Below are 26172 nucleotides of genomic sequence, written 5' to 3' on the forward strand. Positions count from 1 at the left end.
GAAGACAGAAGATGTTTTTCTCCAGTTTGACCTTAGCTGTTCCCAAATGCTGCCAAGATGGGAGATCGACTGCTGCTTCTATTGGCTCATGTTGTTAGCCAGGCGCAGATCTCAGTAGGATGGAGCCGGTGTAGAGTGTAGGTAGGTCCAGTAGTAAATTTGCACCACCCTCATCCATCACCACGGCCACAGCTCTGCCTCCGCCTTTTCCTTCAGCTGAGCTGAACTACGTCCCTGCTTATGCATGTTCTCTGGCACATAATTAATTCTGCCTCTCATATCTCTTCCTGTGTGTCAGCACCTCTGCTGCTTTATAGGCTCATTCTGGAATGAACTGACAGGTCTGCTTTGAAATATCACCAAATTAAGACTGCTGGCATGTGTAAGCAACTCAAATAAACACAAAAATCCACAAATCAAACGGAGGGCGCTGTCGATGCCTCCAATTAAAACTTTGTCCACCCTGTGATCTTCAGAGGTTTGTTTTGTGGGTTGGAACGTTTGAACTGATTCCACATTCATCATGTCTGTGTTTCATTCAGCTTCGGCTTGCACACATCGGCTTGGGTTCCTTCAGTCCTAAAACTGTCTGTCATTAATCCAGGTCAAAGTGGGTGTGTTTTGTCAGTAATAAATGTTTTCAATGTGTTTACCGGCTTCCTGTTCGTTCATTCCAGTTGTTTTTTTCCTAACAAAATTCATTCATTTTTGCTCCTCAAGCAGCTGGGAGGTTTGACCTAGAACAGAGTGTAGATCCTTGGTCAGCAATATTGTCTGTCCATCCGGTTTCCATAGTGTTTCCATAGTAACAAACATTTACATGCTCGAAATCAGTATCGTCAAACTGTGAAAACACTGTAGTCTGACAGTGTTTTCACACAGTATGGTTCAGTAGACTTGACTTGGTTGGGAACCAGAATTACAACATTTTTTTACATTTTGTCCTGATGTGGTTTGCTTTCACACCACGCTGCATCAAATGAACCAAACCTGTTCCCCCGCTCACCTGTGGGGGCGCTGCACCAAGAACCACTAAAGGATTCTTCAGGAAACCTCTGAAGACATGGAGCACAACTTTGTTTTTCACAATAATGCAGTGGAGTTTAGTGGTGTTTGGATTTCTCTTTGTCTTTGATTAAAGACAATGAGCCATTTCTCCCCTTACGTTAGACTTGCGTGTTTGATTTGGTTATATTTACCCATGATGCCATACATTGTAGTCCACTTCCTGCCTTTCTCTGGTCAGCTTGGCGTTCACATATGCATTCAAACTGCACTAGAGTTCAACTTCTTTTATCAGTCATTTTTACTCATACCACTAGGTAAATTCTCAAGACAAGTTGTTGCATTTAATTCTGAAGCTGAAGGTTAAAAAACCTTCCATCTAAATCTGGACAGAACATGTGCATGTGAACATGTGCATGTGAACATGTGCATGTGAACATGTGCATGTGAACATGTGCATGTGAACATGTGCATGTGAACATGTGCATGTGTGAACATGTGCATGTGAACATGTGCATGTGAACATGTGCATGTGAACATGTGCATGTGAAGGTGGCTGAGTCCAGCTCTAGTTTCATCCTGTTGTGTTTCCCTCACTTATGTCTGGGTGAAGCTAAACACAGTGATCTGATGGAAATCACTGAAAGGAAATATGACAAGCTTTATTATACGAGGTTGCACTTACAGATGGAAAATATCCATGTACACACACAGTCCACTCAAGTCTGAGGCACAGCTTGGCAAACAGCTGTTCATCTGTGTTTAAATTATCACCTGTCAACCTGAATTTAGCTTGCAAGAGCTAGAATGTAAATTTTCTGTTCAGCCATTGTGGAGAAATCACCCACCACACCTCCTTCCACTGTCATCCATCATAAAGTAGAGCCAGTGTGGTCCTGCGATTCATTTTTCTCATGTTCAAAGCTCCTTTCAGGAAGCTCTGAAAATAGCTCCGGTTTTATACAGGGATACATTTGGGGGAGAAAGTTCAGTTATCTACTAGAAGTCATGACAAATTTGATTTGTGAGAATGCATTTTATCTTTACCTCTTGGATTACCAATAACAACATCTACTTGTTTCCTGCACAAGATTTTGTATTGTACTTCAGTCTTAGAAGAAGCAAGTGTCACTAAAGGCTGAAAAGTCTCTGAAAATCTTTATTTAGGTAAAAAAAAAAAAAAAAAAAAAGGCTGAAAAGTCTCTGAAAATCTTTATTTAGGTAAAAAAAAAAAAAAAAACACCTAAATGTGCCTTTGTAATGAATTACTGTGATGCTGTATCAAACTCTGTACCAATCAGAGCTCCAGTTGACTTGAATAATACAGGAGTGATGAATGTTGAAGCTATTGCTGTGTTTCCATTGACCATATAATTGCTCTAATGGGAATTACAGAAAAAAATATTTGTTAAATTAAAGTAAACTGAAGTTTTAAAAAGAACTTCAGTTTTTTTTATTTTTGTACTACGATGAGTATAGCTGGTTTTTTAGCCGCATCAGAAATGATGTATTCCACAAAACTGCAATGGATAAAAAAATGTTTGCACTTGAACTCTTTGATTCTTTTCTTTTGCAATCTCTTCTGCTAACCGGTTTATTTCCATCTGTTCCTGCATAGACGATGTTTGGAGCAAACCTGCCCACTTCATCCATTTCCTGTTTCCATTAAGTGGTCACACATTCATTCAACATGTTCCAATTTACAAGGGCAAGAAAATAATTTGTTCTTTGATTAGTATGCAAGACTTTCAGATGGAGCACTACATCACCATGCAATAGAAAATGATTTATCCACTTAATTGATTTCTAGGGTCTCCAGCTCCTTCGTCTATTTTTTTAAATGAAACTCAAGAGATGATTTTCATTCCATGAAGTGATTAAATAAACTAAACAAAAAAATAAAAGAAAATGCTGCAACTAAGTCCTGTGAAGTGATATCCAGGGTCATTACCTTCAGACTGTATGGTATTTTATAGTTTCATAATGCCACCCTGACAAGCTGCTGATGCCCAGCATTAAAGGAGAATAATAAAAGACAGTAGCCATGTTTATGTTAAAAGGCAGACGCGGTGAGGTCGTCTCAGGCCACTGACGTCGCCACGTAACTTCTCCTCCTCCAGATATTTGACAGAGACTCCAGAGCGCATCCCACATCAAACAGGCACATAAACCTCCGTCCTTCACGCTGGGCCTTTCTTCATTGCTTTCTCATCAGGGCCACTTAAGACGTGATCAGATGAGAGCGAGCAGAAGGACAGAGGAAATGCAGATTGGCATCAGCCCGGTCTGGAGCAGAACAGCTGCATTACAGAGACACCTGTCAGGCATTAAAGCCTCCACCCATTATTTTTCTGCAACATTAGCTTCTGATGGCTTTGTGTCTGCACCATCAGGACAATGCAGAGTGTAGGAGAAGGGAAAAGGGTAAAAAATCCTTATAATGTCTTTGATTTTATTATGTTTTAGTCTATATTTAGTCTCTTTAGTTACACAGCCGCAAGGGGAAAAAGAGGGAAAGAAAACAATCTCTTTATTTTATGAGTTGCTCTGCTGCGTTCGGCGCTCTGACTTGTTCTATTTCTGGGTTTATGTAGTGTGAGAGTTGGAGCAGGTTCACTGTCATATTTCTTAGTGGGCTACTAATGCCATTTGGATCCGGCTCAACATTTTCCAACTAGAAGTGTTTATATTAAATATGCATTATGCAGATGTTTTATTTCACAAATACATTAAACTAAGCAAACTCTTAATGGAGTTTTTATGTCTAAAAAAATAATAGTTTTGAGTTTTTTTTCATAATTAAAATTGGGAATTGAAAATCAAATGAAAGTTCTTGATTCCATAAGTGGTTTGAAAATGTGATTAAAGTAAATTTTGGGAGGATTCTGCACTCTGAATGGCAAACCTAATCAGATTTTAAACTGCTTTATTTCAGCTGGAAGCACTTAAAGCATTGATCTGGTTGTATGCTACATAAAATGCATTTGAAACCTATTTATTACCTGAATACACTGTATGCTTAAAACATAGGCTGGAAAGACATTTAAAAGTTTTTTCTCTCTCTCTCTCGCTCTTCCTGGGCAGTCAGGATGACCTGAATGATCTCTATTTGCTCAATGTTCAGATAATTTGGTATGTTTGACAGAAGTGCTTTTTTCAAGGAGTTTTTCCAAATTTAAAAGTTTTAACTCGCTAAAAGATTGTGTCTGTAGATCTTTAAACAATTTGGGAAATCTCAGATGATGATATGTTTTTTTTTTTATTTTAATTTTGTTGAATTAAACTGAGGCACGCGTATGAGGGCATTTTCAAGGTGAATGAGTTTCAACATTTATTTGCTTAATCCATGAAGTAAGCATGGACACTGAAGGAAACAGATTTGTGGTGAGATGAAACTTTTGTGGTTCCAGAGTTCTACCAAACCCCCTGAACTAAAGCAGGCTGAAAACTAGACCACCATGGAAGTAGTTTAGTTTTGAAGTAGTTTAGTTTTGATGTGGACTTAAAAGACACTCATAGAAGAAGAAGTACATAAAAAACCAACTTACAGCTTGCAAATGCAGAAATAAACTACATGACATCTGATAGAACTAACATTAATGTTAGCCCATTGCATGTTGTTACATTTGGAGGAAATCAGGATTTGATGGAACATTGATGGTTTACGGCTAATTTGTAAAGCCTCATTTCAGCGAGTGATGTGTGTTCAGAAGATGGTTGTATCCCAGCCAGCATGCCTAGGTGGGTCCCATGTGGGGGGAATGGAGGGTTGATATATGGGATCCATATGGCCTGCCCTCCTTTTCCCCACATGGGGCCCACCTAAGCATGCTGGCAGGGATGCTGCAGTTATTCTGTGTTATGCCACAATTTTGTGAAAAAGGCTTTGAGATCACTAAGAATTGAAACCCCTGGTGTTCAGACAGCAGATGAAGAATTATGCTTATTATAAATATATGTTATAAAAACAAACTACATAGTCACATATTTTTTTCACACTGGTCATCACCTTTTTATGAGCCACCATGCATTGGGCAGTGACTTCATTTGCAGCAACAGGCTCTGTGGTTCCAAACCCTCAGCCACACCCCATGCCTGCCATGTTGGACCGGGGCTCCTGCCTGGTTAATGCACTGGTATGAATTATTAATTGTAATAAGTGAAGCTTCCAGGCTCTGTTCTTTATTGCGTCTTCCTTCACTGCTCTGTGGCATTAAAGAAATGGCAAAAGTGTCCCAGACAGATTGAGCCCATTAATAACAAAGCTCTGCTTTGACTCTTTCAGGACTTCCAACCTCTCAGCTCAAATAGCCTTTTCAGTGTCTGGCTGTCTGGAATGTAAAGCAGTTAAACTTCTTCTCCAAACCTTGTATTATATCTTCCTCTAGCTTCTTCATGTGAGGGGATCATCAGTGCATTAATGCAAATATTTGTACCTAATAGAAACCCTATAAATAGTTTTCATCTACATTATCAGATTTGGTGGATTAAACAGAGGTCATTTTGATTCTTGTTTCTGTTGCTTCTTTAAAAAGAGGGAAATAAACTGTCTTGTGCTGCATTTATGGCCATTTGTCATTTTAACTGAGCCACTGTCACATATTCTGTAGTCTCTAATGTTAAATGGGAAGTGAGTGAGAAGGCAGACAGAGCTCTTATAACTGTTTATGTACCAAACTTGATTACAGAGTCTACTAGAAAAACATTTCTGGAGGGAAAATGGTAAGCCAGTTGTAAAATATTAAAGAATTTCAGCATGCATTCTTCTAAACCTGCCTCATCTATTCCATGTTTTTCCCACTTGTGGAAAATACTGTGAAAAATATATTTAGAAACTTAAATATTTTATTAAATGTATTACTTAAATATATACTTCTGTGTGTAGAATGGAAATTTCTGTACATCCCACAACTGCCCTCTGACACACAGTTGCAAAATGTGGAATCTTTCAGTATCATTAAGATGAGTGCATAGAAAGTCCTAGATAGCAGTGTTTCTCAACCCTGGTCCTCACCGCCCCCCTGCTCTGCATGTTTTAGATGTGCCTCTATTCCAGAACAGCTGATTCAAATGATTGCATGACCATCAAGTACTGCAGAAGCCTGTTAATCACCCAGAGATACAATTCAGGTGTGTGGCAGAAGGGAAACACCAAAAACATGCAGGACAGTGTGGCAGTGAGGACCAGGGTTGAGAAACACTGTTCTAGAGCATATCATCAGGGTGTCATGCATTCAGCTCTGTGCGCCACAGAAGTTCCACACAACTTGCAGAATGAAGGTAATCAAGCACATCAGTTTGATGATTTGCACTGTTTTTAACACAGTTCCTTTATTTAACTGAACAAGAGCCCAACAGATGCACAAGCAAGTCCAAGTGGTGAATTTCTGAACTACAGTGGATCACCACACAAACCTCCATTTGCAGTTCATTACTCAGAAATATTTTTTGTCCAACGTAACTAAATTATTCAGGAAATCCTGCCTCTTCATGGATGTTTTTTGTGGAGCTTATCTTAAATATTAAAAAGAAACTGCAGTTTGGAAAGCTGAACTACTTGCCTTGTTGCTGGGGTTAGCAAAGCAGCCAATCCAGGAGCACCATTTTGTTTTCCTTGGCATTAATTGGCTGTACCTTTTAAGAGTGAAGCTAATATGGTCCGTTCAAACCGAACACCTTCAGTACATCAAAAATGCGCCCACCACTTCAAGTTCGATGTGTGTGGCATTGAAAACTTCAAAACTTACAAGACTTAGCTGACGTAGTTTACAAGACAAGACAAGAATTTACCTGGAAACATTGATTTAGGGAAATCTAAGTGTTTCAATTTCAATGTTAGCACTAAACTTTCGCCAATGCGCTGTTAGCAGATTGGTGGAAGTGTCCCACTGCATATCAGCTAGGTGAACTATTGGTGATTTAAAAACAATGGCAACCCCCTGACCTCTACTGGAATGAAAAGTGTCTGAGAGGAAACACAAAGAGACTAAACAAATTCTCATTGGATGGAACTTCAAATCCTCAGCCCTGGAAATAGGTTATCTTCTCCTTCAAGGTTAAAGGTTGCATTGTGGCCTCAACAACAGTTAATGATTGAAAACCTCATATGAAAAGTTACTTACTTTTCATATGAGGTTTTGTACTTTTCTTGCTTGCTCCCTCGTTTTAAACCATAATCAGCTTAAATGGTTACAAATGTAATCCTAAAGCACAGCTGAGCACAATTTCAAATTCTATTGGTCTCTTTGTGCTTGACAGTTGCAAATACCTCAGAAAATCTCCAGAGGTCTGATTTTTGTATCCAAACCACCTGAAGAATCTTCTAGGTCCGATTGACAAATGTACAAAAGCTAGAAACCAAACTGTGATCCTACTGCAGTTTGGACCAGAGCAGCCAAACATCCACAGTCACTATGTGCTGTCCAAATCACATGTGGCCAGCAGAACTTGTCCCACGTTGAGACATGGTGTCTTCTATTACAAGTGTTTGTTCCACAGGTAGCGCGACCACTCAATGGATGTTAGCCATGCTGGCTATCAAGTACCAAGTTGGTGATCTAATATTAATACAGACAGGGGCTCATAACAGGAAGGTCAGAGATTTGATTGCCGTCACAGACGTCCCATCTATCAGCAGCTGTGTGTGCTGTCAGGATGTCCTTGAGTGAGACGCTGCTCTGTTCCTGTTCTCTTTACCGCCTGTCCCTCTGGATCAGTGTCAGTGGGATAACCGCTCTACAGACAGACGGTGGTTAGACATGGCAAACTGTGACGGACATCAGTCTGTGTTGTTACGTGACACAATATGAAAAGAATGTCTGAGAACTGGAAAAAGCTGTTGATTTGTGAAAAAACTAGTTGGTCCCTGTGCCAGCATCTGTAATGATCAATATTTCTGGGAAAATATTTGTAATCACCATGAAGGTGTGCTTGTGTGTGTATGGACACAGCGTTGGGGGTTTGGAGTTCTGTACCTGGCTCTTCGGCTATGCAGTGCTGCCTTCTGCCACACAACATCTCATGTTATTTCAGACCTGCCAGTGGGACATTTTGTACTTAAAGAAGTCTGCTCAGTTCTCATCTCCCTTCAGGATTTCTTCTACTGAGCTGGATTCTTCTGGTGGAGTTTCAACCAACCAGTGAACAAATAGAAGGAGAAGTTGTGAAAGATTATGTTTTTTAGAATTATAGTTTGCCTATTTTTGCAGTTTGGTAGTAGGATTGGAAGAAGTGAATGAAACCATTCAGTCCATGTTGGCCACGCTTCCAAATATTGAGCAAATAAAGGCGGAGCAAAAGGAATGTTTATGATATGTTATTTTGGACCTCCTCCACATGGAGTTGTTTACTGCGTATGTCATTTCCTGTTAGCTTGCAGAAAGCAGTCGTTACGAATATCCAAGGGTCCAAACCGTCTGTACGAAGCAAAGTGTAGAACAAAGAGTCTAAACTAAATCCCTACTGAGAAACTTTTCCTTCACTCTACAATGATGCACTCCTTTGTGTTGGTTGATTAAAAGCCCAAGGAAACTTGCAGTGTGTAAAGTTCAAGTTGAAGGGATATGAATGACACCAACACACACACTTCCTTATGGCTGTCAGTCTGCATCCTGTCTGATGTGCAGCATTAGGTGAAGACGCCAAAACTGTATGATTTGTGATTCTGAAGAAAAAAGTTTTTACTATCTATCATAAAGTATTATGACAATGAGTTAATGCAGCACATTCTGAAGGCTGTTTTACTGTGTGCTACTACTTGCTGGCAACTGTGACATTATCCAGGCAGCCATGACAGCGATGATGATCATCAAGAAAGAGGATCTGTTTTTCAACACGCACACTGGTGTCTTTACTCAAAACAGACCTGTCAGTGGCAATCAGGAGTTACCTGATGACTGGAAAAACTTTGAAAGTTTTTGCTTAAAAGCTGCATGACTTATTAGCCCCCTGCACATGCTGCCTCCTGCTGCAGGCCTCCTTCCTTACCTGCAGCGACCCCCTGGTCTCCCTCACAGCTCCACAATCTTGAGCAATCTCCAAAACGTTCACACAGGCTGTCAGACCCCTGCAAACATCTTATCTGCATCAACGGAAGCTGAGTGGGTTGGGAAAGAAGCATCTCATCCTTTGATGTAGTTTCTGAAGGCTGCATTTATATTGCACTGCAACTGATTAGAACTGGAAGGATGTCCCAAGGTTGCTGCATTACCAGTCAGTGAAGACAAACTGATAACAGCCTAATCTGACTGTCAGGGAGGTGAATCATAAAGCAGATATAACAGCTAACCCTGCAGTGTTTGTCATGAATTAGATGCTCATCATCTCCAGTACACATTACTCAGCTTTAACCTCTGCTGGCCTGTTTAACATCTCCTTGTGTCTCCCAGAGGCTCTTGGACAGCCCGGATATGAGATGACATAACAAGGTTTTTCCTCTATGTCATGTCCTTGGATGTCTGCTGTTCAAATCGGTTGTATCTTCCTGTCAGGTGGCAATCATGAAATGCTGTAAAAACTCTGATCCTTGCATTACTCTACAGTGTTACCAAAAGCAAATGTAATGCTTCTCTAATCCTAGATGCATTGCTCTTTGACCAAATCATCTGCAGAAAGTTAGCTGCCTGAAGCAGATTAACAGCCAGAAACGTTTAGATGATAAACTCTGCTGCATGGCTGCATTGACAAATACACATACTAGCCACATTAACTATGTTGCTTAAAGGAGCAGTTTGATGGGTTTTCCAGGCATAGTGTCATTTTATAGCACAATCAAGTAACTATGTAACTATGTTATGGTGCCCAAAGTCGGCATCCTTCATGTTTTAGTTCTCTCCCTGGTTTAACGCACCTGGATCCAATGATGGCTCGTTAGAAGGCCTAAGAAGAACATTGACATGTTGAGAAGGTTGTTTCTACCACCAGGGAGAGAACTAAAACGTGCAGGATGCCGGCCCTCGAGGACCGACTTTGGGTACCCCAGCCTTAGATTGTTATAATAATGCTGTATATATCAAATATGACTTCATATTGGGCCTGTGTCTCTTTTAGAAACTTCTACTCTTTCTGAAACTCTACCTTCAGAAAGTCATCACAACATGGCTCCTCTTTAACAACATTTCTACTGGTGTTGCTCTGACAAGTAGCTCCTATAATGTAATGAGCTAAGTAGATGCACAGTTCCACCAGGTGTTTGCTAATTGCTGCTAGCTAGTCTGAAGGAGATGAGAGAGAGAGGGGTGGGGGAAAAGGGAGGTGGAAGGTGGGAAGTTTGGAAACTGCAAGCTTAGCCTGGCCTGAAAGGCAGGCCCAGGTCTACCCAGTAGAGATGGGCTGGTCACGAACGTTTCAGCTTTTAGAGTGCACAACAAGAGCCGTGCTTCAACATAAGGGACAAGGCTACGAGCAGCACACCACATGAGAGGTGGACAGAGAGAGGACAAGAAAGAGAGAGATAGTATGAATGGTTGCTACTGGAGACTCAGGGATTTTTCAATCATGCATGAAAAGATCAAAGCAACACTCCAGGTTTGTTTTTGATGAGAGAATGACATTATGACATGATGGAAAGCTCAACAAAGTATGATAAACTTCGAAAGTTTATCACAGTGTTAATGGAAAAGATTTTCTGGATTATATTCCAACTTTATTCATTTCCAATATAAAACCTGAAATATTTTCTAACAATCCATATTTTCTTCTTACGTTTGATTAATGTGATACTAACATAGCTAGTGTCACTAGATATATTTGAAGCAGCTTTAGGAGCTGGTTGTTTCAAACATCTTGTGGCAGTTTTTTTTTTTTTTTCTGTGGATTTGTCCTATTTTGTGTCTACAGTTTTGTCATTTTGTCACTTGAATCCAGACAGACGCACAACGGAGAGCTCAGCACTCTGCAGGGGCACGCCATCTGCTGCACAACGATTTCCTGTTCCTTCTGAGGTTGAGAGCAGCGTTGTAGTTTTTTGACAGCAGAGTGGAGCAGAGCTGATCCGATAACTGAAGAATTCAAACATCTGAAGTGGCAAAAATTGTTTCTATGGCACTTTCACAGGAGGAAACTTGTCAATGAAGGGTGTGTCCCCATCTGTCAAACCAACTGTGCCTCTAACAATGGCCTTTTCGGTTTCCCCATTAGTTTCCTAATGTGTGCTCAATTTATTGACTTAAAAACTAATGGCTTCAGACACAAGAGAAAATAACACAAGGTTTTCTAATATAGTATCACGTTATGTGACGTATTCAGCATTCCATCTTTATCTTAATTCTGTGCTTAAAATTTCACAAGTTGGAATTACAAATATAAATTTGCTGATGGACGCATGCCAGTTTTGAAATAAGTCACGTTTTTCAATGAAAAGTTTTTGCCCCGGGTTGAGGTGGTTTTTCAGCCATATTGAAATTTGTGTATTTTACAGAACTATACTGTAAAAGTTTTTCCTCATCATAAGTATAAAGCAGTAACATACTGCTGGCCTCAGCGTGCAGCTGGCTCCAGAGGCCTCACACTTCAGCCAAGGTTTGTCATGAAGTTCTTCTGCAAAATCTCTGGCTGTAATTTCCCCAAAATGCTGCGTAAGCAGCAGCTCCCAAGTAGGCAGGGCTTGTTGCTCTGACGTCTCCTCTGGTTGATTGATAGATTATGAGCGCTAGCACCATAACACCATGAATTATGAATATATACCATGTAACTCTTTACATCCATCAAAACCATGATTTTTAACGTGATTTGAATTCAATTTCTTATTTATTGGAATCATAGAAATTACAGAATGTATTTATTTATTTTTTTTAGCGGAATATACACAAAGTTTTGTGGTGATTTGTAATGAAAATGCAGCTTCTGTTGCATGCTGACCCCTCCTGAGTCTGTCCTGCTCCTTACATCAGGCTTCAGAGATGATTTCAGCTGCAGGAAGAATTCAGAAAGACCTTTTCCTCTATCTCACCCCAACATGAGGAGCAGAAAGCGTTGGACAGCATGTCAGGGTAACCGAACAAACCCCACAGAGACAGACTGTGGCAGAGAGTTCTGGGAATGGAGCACAGACATGACAGGTGGCGCCTGGAGGCCCAGTAACGCTGCCTGTCTGTCTGGAAGGCCAGAGCCAGGCCCCAGCCGCTCCCTCCTGCTTCCCCAGCAGAGATCTGGGCGGCTGGTCGGGCCGCTGAGCCTCCTCTGTCCTCTGTGGAGTTCTCTCTGCTTCCAGGTGTTTGTACCTGATGTTCAGGGTTCTCTCAGATGTTAAAGCAGTCTCCTGTAACACACACACGCACTCACGCAAACACACGCTTTTCACATGCCCTCCAACAAATCCTATTAGTGCACTTAACTCGAAAGCTAAAAACAGGCCTTCATACTTAATCCTGTTACTTTTGACAGTGTACAGTGAAGATGTGGCATTAAGCACACAATCATATCAGCCTCATGGTGGAGGAAGTCAGATCTGCTGTCAGTAATGGATTAGATCTGATGTGCAACTGTCCAGAGCAGGTCAAAGGGCCTACTTCAAGTCAAATCATGTTTTTAGGCTTCCAAACCTTTGACTCAGTTTCCTATACAGGAACGAAAGAATTCTTGAATGCAGAAATCGAGGCCTTGTCCACAAACAGCTGGGTGTTTATAAAAATGACTCTCCAAAGAATCTCCAAGAATATTTCCACCTCATCCCTTAACACAAGGTTGGTTTAAGAAACATTTTCATCCACATGAACCTGCACAAATCTGTCCTGTAGTGTTTTAAACATGCCAAACCCAGAGGGGGCAGTGCAGAGCAAAGCTAAAACCTGTCAGCCAATCAGATCGCTTCAAAAAAATCACAACTTTTTGTCAGGAATTAAACATGGCGGCAGGAAGTTCATGTGTGTGGACCTATGTACAGTTTGAACTACTTATAAGCAGTGTATTGGAATGAAAATCAAAATCAAATCAATCAGATTTTACTTGTCTAGCATATTTCAGCAGCAACGCATTTCAAAGAACAAACACAAAAACACAGAGTCATGCAACATAGAATCAACAATCAAAACATTATTAAGTCAAGTGTCTTAGTAAAGTTACTAAGATACGAGGCGATGGTGGTTGGGAACCCAAACATTGCTTGCTTTGTATATATCCACATTGCTTACTATTGGTGAATTATTGTGACTGTAATGTGCGGCACCATAAATCTCTGTTTTCTCATGTATAAACACAAATATGTAGTTTTATCAAATCTCCACTTTGGTCAAAGTTTTTAATAAATAATAGTTTTTAGTGATATAAAATGGAATCTTTGTGTGGATGAACAGCCAAAGCGCATACAAGTGTATTTGTTTTCCCAGATATCTGGCTGTATGTTTACCAGGTCCTAGTTATACTTGTGTGAATCACATTATGCATATTTAATACTACAATCAAGTTACATTTCTCATTGATAACTGTTTCTTATTCCAGTGTCTCTCATAAATGATAAAGCTTTATGTATTTTGAATCTCCATTTTATCTTATAAAATTCATTCAGTCAAATCTATCGATTACAAATCCACAGATCAGAGGTTTTGTTCTTGCTCTTGTGGCCTCAAGTAAACAAACACATTTCTCTGTTCCTACAGAGTATGTTGGTCTTATAAATGAACTAAATATGTAAATTAAAGAATAACCAAAATCCCAAAGATCATGGCAGCAGTGTGGCAGGTTGCTTTTCTCTTCCTCTGCGTTCACATCAGGAGTCTCCATCCCTGGAGAAGAACTGTGCTGTGACTTTTACATGGATTGCTCCCTACACCTGCATCAGAAAGCTGAATTACCAATTAGCTCTTACTCTGATTTACCTAAAAATGGGTCGGCATTCCACTAAATGGATGCATAATGCCTAATTTAAATGTAGACTGACTGTGTCAGCCCAGAGAGACACTGCTAGCTGTGTGAAGCTATTTCAGGAGCAGATCTGTGTTTGTGTCTATTTTCTAAATTAGGAGCACAAGCAAACTCAGGTCTGCTAACATTCAGCACCTGCAGATACAGGAGCTGTGTGCAGCTGCTCCTCAAAAAATATCTCGCTGTTTATCCGAACATCTTGCAGAAATGTTCTCAGCTGTTTGTGTTAGCTCTTTCTCCTCCACTGTGAAGCCGAACTCTTCATCCTGGGCCTTCTTTACAGAACGGTCCTGACAGAGAATGGGGGTTTGCTGGATTTTCAGTCAGTTAAACTAAAAGATCTCTGAGATACTAAAATACATTCTGCTTCCTGTACTCCATGAAACTGTACAGTAGATCATGACAAATTCATCAACGGGTGCATGATAATTATCGGCCCGATATGAAGAAAGTGTGATGTCATTCTTATCTGTCTGACATCATAACAAATTGCCTTAACTTCTCCCTTCTGCATGGACACAGATCAGCAACACAAAGGATGGAGTACCTGACTTCTCTCCGGAGTTGAGTGCTGTTTGTGTTGGCTGTTTCCAAAGAGCTTTGGAGATTCATTTTCACGTCGGAGGCAGACCTTGGTCTTAGCAGACAGTCTTTGCAATGTGAACCAGTTCTGTCACTGGCTAACATCTAGAGTCTGTGTGAAGGTCACCATGGTGACTGCTGTTTGTAGTCTCCGCCCCACAAGAGGCAGAAAGAAGCTCATCTCATTCAGGTGCTGATCTGTTTTGTTTTACGTTCAAGATGATGGTTTTTAAAAGAGCTCAATTATTATTATTTGTTTTTTACCTGGGATGAATCAAACAAATTGTTCAACAGGCACAGAGTAAAAATAAAGTTCATATTTCATATTATTTCACAACATGATATATTTCTGACACAATATTTATATTTCATAAATATAGAGGAGTCATATGTTGTCTCGTGTAAACATGTTTTTGACGTGAACCCAAACATTAAAGATTATGCCCATTTTGTGAAACTTAGTCCTCTGGTGTTTAATGCCTTTTCTACTCTTTCATATTGTGTATTGCATGTGTTCGTATGAAGGGTGTGTAAAATATATAGTTTTTATGTTTTGTATTTTTCATTGTTACATGTTTCATTGTTATTGATGCCCCGGCCATCTTGGATTGAAAGTTCAATGTTCTGCTAGTGGCTCTAAGTGATCAAATAAATATTAGCTAAAGTCTCCTGCCTGGCCAGAAGCTTCAAACAGTTGTGTTTCTGAGGTGACCAGGTTTTCATCAGTGCAGAGTGCCTGCAAAGTGCAGCATGATATATAACATTAACAATAAAATAATATTGTTAATGTTATATTATATATAATATATAAGCAACTGATCCCCAGAGTCAGAATCACTTTATTTAGATGCTTCAGCATCAACCTTGAACACTTCAGTCTTTTTAGCAGATAGCAAAAAAAGTCATTTGACAATTTTTTTTTCTTTTCTGAAATCTAATATTAAATATTTTTACTGGGTCTGCATGGAAAAGAATTGAATGAGAAATAAATGAGTAGTGCTATATCTCCTTTCAAGTAAAGTTTTGTAGCTTTTAAATGAAGCATCTAAAATACTAGGTGTTAGAACATGATTTTCTACCTTGGATATTATTCTTACAGTTCCTGAGTTCTGCCGTTCCTTGGCATCTGCTTGAATATTTTTTTGCCATGAAAGCAACAACTCACTGAACGCTTACTGAAAAAGGGTCAATAAATCAGCAGAAGCTCGGTGAATTAAGTGAAGAAGAGGAAAAGGCAATCCTTTAAAATGATAGATATCAGCACTGCATGGCTTTCGTCCCCATGATAGTTGTTCTGTCACACCAGCCAGCTGCTACTGCTACTGCTGTTCACAGGAGTAATTCTCCAGTTTGTGGTAAGACAGGCAGCATGAGGGCGGTGGTCTTCTGCTTTTCCTACAGCAGTAATACTTTAGTATTACCACATAGAGCATCACGGAAAAGACTAATGAGATCCCTGTTCTAGTCGTCTATTTCTAGCACTGCTGATCTGGGCTTCTTCAGCAGAGGACACGCTGCTTGCATTGCATAATGTGAGACTCACCAAGCGCTTGAATGCATCGTCACCATAAATTGACACTTTAATTAATGAAGTCTTTAAACTCCATGTTCCAGTTTTGAAAACTAATTAAAATAGTAATTTTGTTTGCAAACAGCAATGATTTTCATTGCTTCAGTTATTATAAGAATGCCAGTCAGCAGTTTAAATTTCAATCTTAACTACTCATCAGTCAATGCTTTTTAAGCATTAACTAAAGTGGGCTCTTTTTTCTCTGCCTCATTTGCGCCAAAGTTTCAGTAAAGACATGTGAGTTCTGACCTAATATCACATTTTTCAACACATATATCAAATCAGACAACAGATTAGGTTACAGGTAAAAAAATAAAATAAACTGAAATTACTGGAAATAAATAACACACAAATTTAGGAAATATTTTGTGGAAAAGCCTTTTTTTAAAAGACAACTTAAAAAAAAAAAAAAAAACTGAAATTACTGGAAATAAATAACACACAAATTTAGGAAATATTTTGTGGAAAAGCCTTTTTTTAAAAGACAACTTTCAGACACCTGTTCCTTGGAGAAAGAAGTCACAAATTACTCTGGTGTGTTTTTGGCCCATTCTTTGAAAAAATGTTGTCTTCAAGCTTCTACCTCACAGAGCAGCACTCCCTGTCAACTCCCCCACTCGGTTCCTTCAGACTAGCCAGCAGCAGTTAGCAAACACCTGGTGGAACTATGCAGCAGAACTCATCAGATGAGCTACTTGATAGAAAGCTGGTTGATAGAAGAGCCATGTTGTGATGATGTCCTGAAGGCTGCATTTCAGAAAGAGCTGAAATTTTTAAAGAGAGAGAAGCCCAATTTCAAGGCGTTAAATTGCAAAGTCATTTTTAAAAAAATCATATTTGATATATACAGCATTTCTATAACAACTGAAGGTAAAGCTTGTGTTATAAAATGGCACTATATGCCTGAAAAGCACACAATACTGCCCCTTTTAATTCTCGCTATCCATTTGTGTCAAAACACAAGAATGGACAATAATTATGGACTAACCAGAACACACTGAGCTAACAAATTGTGCCCATTTGGACTAACTGAGCCTGGATCCACTTGTTCCAAACAGGAACAGCCTGTCACTGTGGCCTGATGCTAACAACCCTTTATAGCCTAAAGCTAAAAGCCTAAAGAGAGACGACAGAACCTGGATCAGAAGCCCAGGCTGGTTTAGAGAGAGCCCAGCTGGAGACTCTGTCTCCTGTCCATGTTCAGTCCATCGTTAGAGTGTTTAGTATAAAAACAGTTATAAAGTGTAGGACTCCACTGTCAAATCAGAGCTTCGAATTCCACAATGAAAGCTTCTCTCTCCCACTGTCAGCCTCTGAGTGGGACCTTGGTCGCCATGACTGCATTGGGAGGAGTTACAGTTCAGCTCTGATTAAGCGTTAACAGTGGCAATGCTCAGAAAGAAAGACAGCCGGGGGAAAAATGGGAAGAGAAATCTTCTGGGAAAGAATAAAGTGAGTCTCACAATACTAGACTGACACCTTATATGTCCATCTAGTTTCCCTTCTAGCTTATTGTTGCTCCTGCTTCCAGGAGTCCTGGAGACCCTACCTCCATTATGAACGGGATAGAGTGTTTTATCAGATGTGTCACCAGCAGCTCTTATTCATTATGACTGTGGATAACATTTCTACCATGTGATGCACTAACACAGGTCTGACTACTGAAATGGGGCTTCTGGTCATCTGCTAGGTAATGAATGCTCTTGTAAAACTGAGACAGTTTCAACACCAGGTTACTTCTTTTTCCTGGACAACATTGGGAGACAGATTTACATTCTACAATAAATAAAGTTGTATCACCATATCATATTTTGTATGTAAGCTGTTAAAATTTCTAAGAATAATCTTTTTTCATAATAAAATGAGGTCAAAACTGTGTTTAATTGCCATGTTCTCTTATGAGAGAATGGGCCTTCTGCAGGTACTCTGCTTTCCTTCCTGAGTCATTTGTCATTAGTTTTATATATATATATAAAGTTGTTACAGGAATTTGGAAAGTTGCTAAATATAGCAATAAGGTAGTTATGAATAAGTTGGCAAGTGCTTCTTTTTCTTGATGACTATGATGGAATTATTTTTATTATTTTGTCGGGTTGGAGTTATTACAATGATGCATTTCCGCAAATTCACATAAAAAAACTTCCAGAAAATTTCTGAGATTAATCTCATGATTTTAAAAAAGGAAATATCTGACTTTGAAAAGTCAAACATTTGTTACTTTTGAAACTTCCAAATTGTTTCCAGAAAATTTCTGAGATTAATCTCATGATTTTAAAAAAGGAAATATCTGACTTTGAAAAGTCAAACATTTGTTACTTTTGAAACTTCCAAATTGTTTCCAGAAAATTTCTGAGATTAATCTAAAAAATTCTGAGTTTTTTCTAGAAAATATTAAACTTTTCCTAAAGAAAAAAAAAGAGATTTAGAGAATTGAATCCTCTTTTCTTTTTTCTATCTACAATGGCCTGTTGTAGTTCATGCTTTCATAGCTGTTAGTTTCACTTCAAGTTTGTGTGTGTGCATAAAATCCATTGTGTCTCTGTGCTGCTCTAGGATAAATTGCTCCCCTTAACAGGATTAATTATCATTGGAAAATGAATGAATACATACATACACAGCATTTCCTGAATTGAATCATTTCTGCTTAGTCTGCATGTGGGGTTGTGGTGGGTAATTGTTAGTTTTTGTTTATTTTAATTGATCTATAGAGCACTTTGAGCTGTTTTTAGCATGAAGGACACTTTATAGATAAAATTGATTGATTAATGGCAAAATACTTTCTGCTTACTCTCTACTTGCTCCTCACCATTGGTTGTAAAGATTGTCAGAACTTTCCTTTTCCCTGTGTGGTTGTTAAAAATATTCTCAGAAGAGGATGAGGAAAATGCATAGTTAATGAAAATAAAACGCTTTATAATTGATAATTCTCTCTGGGCACCTTCTGGTGCTCCCTGGCAGGAACAGCTGTTCTAGTTGCAATTCCTTGTCAGGGCAAAACACTCATTTGTGAGGGGGTGTGCATGTGTGTGTGTGTGTGTATCGTGTGGGTTATAAATGAGTCATGAAGAACGTGGTGCATGCTATTCAGTAGGGCGATGTAGTACATGCTGCTCAAACTCTTTGTCAAGCTGGAATGGAATTGTTTCATAGCATTTATAGCAGTTCAATATTTTGCCATTATAAATTACTTTGACTATGCTGTTGCTTTTAAGGAAGCTTATGTAACCTAACAGTTCTTAGAGTGACAATAAATCCAGAGTACGATTCTGGAGCACTTCACTGTATCCTGCGTTCATACCACTGAAGTCCTCCATGTTGTCGCCTTAAAACCTCAATCAAAGAGTTTTTACATGAGACCAAAACAAGGAAGGAATAATTGTGAAATGGAAAAAATAATATTTTTCCTCAGCCTCCACAGATAATCGGGTTAAAGTTAATGGGAATGGTGATTTGTTAGAGTCTGGGGCAGAATTCAAATTCCAGCTGTAACAACATTAAGTATACAACCAGAGCTGAAACAGACTAGTTTAGATTAAACTATATTCATGTATTAATGTGGCACAAAGTCTAGAAATAGATCCAACAGAATATGTGACAATATATAAAAATCACTGAAGTGGATGCTCTGACTAAGCTTAAGTTAATCTACAAATAAAACTGGGAGAAGCTGGTACAGATCCAACCCAAAAGACTTGGATTAGTACTTCCAGTGTAAGGCTGTTCTCCACAGTGTTAACTCATAGCTGCTAAATGCAAATGCCCACCACACTTTTCGGATTTTTATAAGCAAAAACACAATAAAAAATAAATAAATCTAAGCAGTAATTTTCCTACAGTTTACAATTATGTGCCGCCTGTGCTGGTCAAACAAATAAAATGGCAATAAAGGTTGTGGTTCCTATGTGACAAAATGTGAAAAACATCTGCAAAGAACTGCATTTACTACAAGATACACCATAATAAAACCATGTATCTCTAGACCACACTTGGTGCAAATCAGTTTATTGACAAACACAAACTATATACATAGAATAAATGGTAACACTTTATTTGAAGGGGGGTGAATAAGACTGACATGACACTGTCATAAACATGACATAACTCCTGTCATGAACATGAATAAACCTTCATGAATATTTATGACTGTTGTCATAAAGTGTCATTCGGTAAATTATGACACTTTTAATACAAAGTTGACATTATTCAAAATGTCTTTGTTATGACAACTTGACATTAACCAAGAAATCATTACTGATATAAATTTGTTATAAAAGTATTACTGATTGCACTTTAAAAATTAGGTAACTTTATGTTATTAAAGGTAAGGTTTAAACAGTAATGATTTCTGTTGTCATAAAGAATGACACTTTATGACAACAGTGTTCAACAATATTCATGAAGGCTTATTCATGTTCATGACAGGTGTTATGTCATGTTTATGACAGTGTCATGACAGTCTTATTCAACCCCCTTCAAATAAAGTGTTACCGAATAAATTAATATTCTGGTGTGTTATCAGGCTCTTTTTGTGATGTTTAGTCATGGTACCAACTTACACAGGTGTTTTATTTTTATGGTTAAACAAAGAGAGCGTCATGAAACCTGCTGACTTAGCCTATTTCTGATGATACAGTTAAGTGTCAACAAAATACATAACAGAGAGACAAGTAAGGTAAGGTCATTTTATTTATATAGCACATTTTCAGCAACAAGGCAATTCAAAGTGCTTTACATGAATTAAAAGGAAATACAAACAACATAACAAACCAAAGGAAAGAAAAAGAAGAAAAAAAGCAAAATGACTAATCTAAATCCTTTTCTGGTGTAAAGTGAGTAGCTACAGTTTCTAAAAAGTAGTGATGTAAAAGTAATTAAGTAGTGACTCTTCCTGTTAAGTATTTCTAGATACTAAGTACGTAATTATTCTAATTCTAATTATGGTTCCATTTCTGGGCTGCATAATATTGATCTAAATAGTGCAAACCCCACAATTTCTAATATTACTAAAAAACTAAAATAATCCTTTTCTGGGTATTTTTTTCACAGTATGGTAAAGATTGTTGTATATATTGTTGCTGACATGTTTTTTTCTGTATGTGATTTTTTTGAGAAATTGGTTTCTAACTCTAGTTTTCAGTCAGGCACAACAACATCAATCTACCTCACTGTATGTGGATGGTAGAAATGTGTAAGGTGCTTTATTCTGGTTGGTTTATTGACTTATTCCAGCAAGTCAAGCTGAAACAGGAAGCAGTTTTTTTAATTAAGCAAACAAACTTACAGATGGACTCTGACTACTGACTTTATTCTTGTGCTTTTCTTCAGACACTCTGATGAAATCACAGAGGCTCTTTTGTTCTCCCTTCAAAATCCACAATTGGGAATAAATTAAAAATGTTTCCAGTCTCAGCGGACAAACGCTCCCAACACTTGTTTGTGAGACACTACAAGAGACACTACAATATGTGCTCTATTTGGGACAGAGTTATCTAATTTCGTTCTTAGTTGAATTAGAGAGCATCATGGTTTTTAATAGTTTTGTGACTGATGTTACTCTCTGTTGTGATTTATGCAGGTATACTTGTTACTAAAAGATGAAACGGAATGAGTTTGAATATCGAAGGACATCTTTTAACCCTCCTGTTATGTTGCAGGTCAAATTGACCCACGAACATTATTGCTGTACCTCAGAAACGAACATAACAGGAGGTTTAATTAGGGGCATAGCTCTGTTCCGTTGGGTTGAAGGGATTTGATGCCCTCTGTTGGTTAACCTGCCAAATTACAGTCTAAATCAAAACTTTACAGATGATTTGTGAGATTTAGAAAGGAAACGAGAGCAGTCCTATGAAAACTAATTTTAAAGACATACTTGAGGTTAAATGTAAACATAATATTAACAACACAATGAACACAACCTAATTTTTATCTGGAAATTAGTCTTTTGCAGGTCAAAGGGACAAATTGCAATAATTAATTGCATGAAACAGGAACAATCCTGGAATCTAATCCCATGATTTGGACTATAATAGAGTTATTGGAAGTAGTTGGAAAAAATATATTTTGGCTAAAAGATGTCTGCTGCATAAAGTGAGATGTGTTTTGATATTGTAGCTTAAATGTATTTCATATGATATATTGTTTGACTTGGAAATACAACACGAATAATGGACAGAGTAAAATATTTATAGTGATGTTTAGATATGAAAAGGTTTCTTTCAATTTCCAGTAAAATTTCAATAATTCCCACATTTCACTTACATTTGTACTTTTTCAACCCTTTGCAACTCTGTGTCAACATTCATTTTCAAAACCAAACTGCATTAAGTCATTTATTCATTAAATATGTGTAATATTCCCCTTATGTTCCTGTTTTAATCTTCATGAATTTTTCTGACAGCCTTCTTTTTTCTTTCTGAATTGGAACAAGGTCACAGTCTTACACAGTGATGCCGTAGATCAGATTAAATTTGATTCTCGGCCTGTCCAAAATAAATAAATTGATGCAAGCAAAGTGGTGGTGGTGCATTTCCTCTGATCATTAGAGTCTAATGGTGCTGCAGCGCATTGTGGGCGCGGGCGAGTGTGGCTTAATCACTTGTAAAACTTGATTGAGTGTGTGTTAATAAACATTAGGCTGTCTCTTTTTCCCTGCTGATTAGTGGTTCATGTGCTTGCAGGCTGAAGACGCAGTCCTGAAGATTGATGGAGGGCCATGCTATTCAAACAGCAGGCACTGCTGAGACAGAAGCTCTTCGTTCTGGGCAGCCTCGTGATCGGAAGTGTCCTCTATCTTGTGGCCAGGGTTGGGACTTTGGATAGGTGAGTTATCACTGTGACATCAGAAACACACATCACAGACTCATGGGCATCTTGTAATGTCTTAAATCTACCGTAGCTCTCCACGGGACGGGTTCTATAAGCTGTCTTAATGGGAAAGAATTTATTCTGTACTTCAAGAGAGAAAATACTTCCTCTGATACCCAGTTTACAGCAACATTTCCCCAAGGCAGGAGCAGAAAGAACATGAAGGTCTAGTTGTGAAGAATGATTTTCTTTAACACCTTCAAATATTGGCAGCCGACCAACCGGCCTTCAGCTGAAGCATTTTCTACATAAGTTCTGTGTAAACAGGTTTTGTGTAAAAGACAGGTTAGTTAACATGTATTGTTGGAAAACCAAGTCAAGCCTTAGAAAGTTCTTCCTCACTGTAGCTCCAAAATCAGACTTTAAACTACTTCTGTTCGTTTATATTTAACTGAATGTCTTTGCACCAAAATACATGAAAGACCTGCTATCAACATTCCAGACCTGTCAGGTCTTGTGGTTCTGGTCTGAACCAAACATGAAGAAGCAGCATTTAGTTTTCACTCAACAAATGTCTGGAAAAGTGCAAAAATGCAGAAAGACCGAGTTATTTTAAATCAAAGCTTTAAGCCTCAGCTAACTGCTGGTTATTCAACAGCGCAGAGCCGGGCTTCCATTTCTGACATCCTCACCTCCAAAGATACAAAATGCCACCTTTATCACACGTACCATTGTCACTAAAGGAAGCAACAAAATAACATCCAACAGAGAAAGAGACAGCAGGAGAGACAGGAGGAGCAACCATGGTGGCGCTAATGCTAAGCTAGCACAAATTTAACTAAGTACTTACCATGCCAAAAGAAAAACAAGTGTAATACAAAAGGTTCACAAAGAGTAAGATGTAGCAACAGAAAACATGTTTTAATAAAGACTACTTATATGTTAGAATTACTCAGTCAAGCAGAAAATAGATGAAATCAAGAAAGTCTCAAACACCAGCAAATCTTTGAAGTGCAACAGCAACAACAGGAAGTGCAGCAATATGTCTCCATTCACAGAGCGACGAGAGTCAAAACTTCATGCTGAAAATGCCCAATAGCTAGCTTCAACATATAACTTAAATAGATTAACTCATGTCTTTATTTTGCTTACAAATACTCGATGGAATACATTATTCTCTCTCTGGTGTCATTTAAGAGTTGTTTCTGTAACACATGACGGATTGTCAGCACATATGAAAACCAAAGGCCCCTGGCTTAAGTCACTCTGTCATTTAATCAATTGAACGCTGAGTACAGCATGCAGTATTGTATATTATGTTACCAGATTGTGAAGCATTCTTTCCAACATCATTGGCATCAGGCCAGACCTCAGTGGGTGATGCACTGCCTGAAGCCAGAGTTAAAATAATGAAATTGCATAATATATCTTAAGCTTATTTGAGAATGGTGTTGAATGAGAAAAATAGTTTTGTTGAATGTACAGCATATATTTTTGTTTTTCAGGTTACAACCCATTTGCCCCATTGAGAGCAGATTTCATCCGTCTGAGCCGGAGCAAATCCCTCTTCGTACGCTGCAGTTTAAACGCGGGCTGCTCCACGAACTACGCAAAGGCAATGCCACCAAAGAGCAAATCCGCCTGCACAACCTGGTCCAGCAGCTGCCTCGGGCCATCATCATCGGCGTTCGCAAGGGGGGCACCCGCGCCCTGCTGGAAATGCTCAACCTGCACCCAGCCGTGGTCAAGGCTTCGCAGGAGATTCACTTCTTTGACAATGACAAAAACTATGCCCGCGGCATTGACTGGTACAGGGGTAAAATGCCCTTCTCCCTCCCTCACCAGATCACCATTGAGAAGAGCCCTGCCTACTTCATCACAGAGGAGGTTCCCGAGCGCATCTTCAAGATGAACTCTTCCATTAAGCTGCTGATTATCGTCCGAGAGCCCACCACCAGAGCTGTGTCCGACTACACCCAAGTGCTTGAGGGCAAGGAGCGCAAGAACAAGACTTACCACAAGTTTGAAAATCTAGCCATTGACGCCAACACGTGCGAAGTGAACACCAAATACAAAGCCGTCCGCACCAGCATCTACACAAAACACCTGGAGCGCTGGCTCAAGTATTTCCCCGTGGAGCAGTTCCACATAGTGGACGGGGATCGGCTCATTACGGACCCGCTGCCAGAGCTGCAGCTGGTCGAGCGCTTCCTGAACCTCCCCTCCAGGATTAGTCAGTACAACCTGTACTTTAATGCCACCAGGGGATTTTACTGTCTGCGATTCAACATTGTCTTCAACAAGTGCCTGGCCGGCAGCAAGGGCCGCATCCATCCTGAGGTGGACGCGTCTGTAGTGACTAAGTTGCAGAAGTTCTTCCACCCTTTTAATCAGAAGTTTTACCAGATCACTGGAAGAACATTTAACTGGCCATGAAATTTGTCTTTCATACAAAAAAAGATAATAAAAAAAAGATCTGACAAGGTATGAACAGCACTTTGTTTAGTTTAATACAAGTATGATATTGTGACCAAATAATAATACTTGATGTAAGTTTGCTCTGTGTGTAAAATGCAACACAATAGTTTGATGTTTTCACTTAGAGGTTAGGTGGGCAGAGCTAATTCTTTAAAGTCAGTTTACACGTCTGTCTGTGTTTCTCTTCCTAAAAAAGAACATTTTCATGCAGTGTGTTTACAGTTACTTGCAAAGTAAGAGTTAGAGAAGCAGAACTTCTTGAACTCTTCTAAATTTTGTCATGTCCCAACTTGTGAAATGAGTGAAATCTGAAAATGTTGGAGTGCATCTGTAATCAGAATCCTTTTTAAACCCCTAAGCAGATTAAAGTGGAACTAATCATGCATAACAACCCTTATAGAGATCTCAGAACAAACAGCACCAAGAGACCAGGCAGGGAGAGCATTGGTCAGAGGAGCAGGCCTGGTAGATCTGGAGAAACTGCAAAGATCCAGAGAACAGGTGGGAGAATCTCTCAGTGTCACAGATCTGACCTCTTTGAAAGAGATACAAGAAAAAAAGTAATTGAATGAAAGCCATCAGCAGAACAGTTAGACGCCCTGATATTAGACACTTGATTATAATTTCAGTTTATGTATATTATCCTGATTAACAATAAATTTCTCAATTCACTTTACAATAAAAACAATATTTTGCAGCAATCCTTCATAGTGAGCATGCATGTTCTAACAGTGGAGAGCAGAACCTACATTTAGAAGGACGGATCCTCTAGCACACAGGTGTCAAACTCCAGTCCTCGAGGGCCGGTGTCCTGCAACTTTTAGATGTGCCTCTGCTGCACCACACCTGAATAGAATAATTAGGTCATTAGC

At 39.0% G+C, this 26172-nt stretch overlaps 1 protein-coding gene across 1 annotated transcript in view; it reads left to right on the forward strand.

Annotated features, from left to right (window-relative positions):
- The window catches only part of LOC103150869 (heparan sulfate glucosamine 3-O-sulfotransferase 5), a 65262-nt gene extending 39954 nt beyond the window's left edge, over positions 1–25308 (forward strand). Inside the window, exons 3-4 of the mRNA XM_007570638.2 lie at positions 22696–22837; positions 24328–25308. Coding sequence (XP_007570700.1) covers positions 22731–22837; positions 24328–25258 — 1038 coding nt within the window. The 5' untranslated portion in view covers positions 22696–22730 and the 3' untranslated portion in view covers positions 25259–25308. The remainder of the gene's footprint in view (positions 1–22695; positions 22838–24327) is intronic.
- The last annotated feature ends 864 nt before the right edge of the window (positions 25309–26172 follow it).

The sequence above is a fragment of the Poecilia formosa genome, unplaced genomic scaffold (assembly GCF_000485575.1).
Source record: "Poecilia formosa unplaced genomic scaffold, Poecilia_formosa-5.1.2 Scaffold264, whole genome shotgun sequence".
Classification (NCBI taxonomy): domain Eukaryota; kingdom Metazoa; phylum Chordata; class Actinopteri; order Cyprinodontiformes; family Poeciliidae; genus Poecilia; species Poecilia formosa.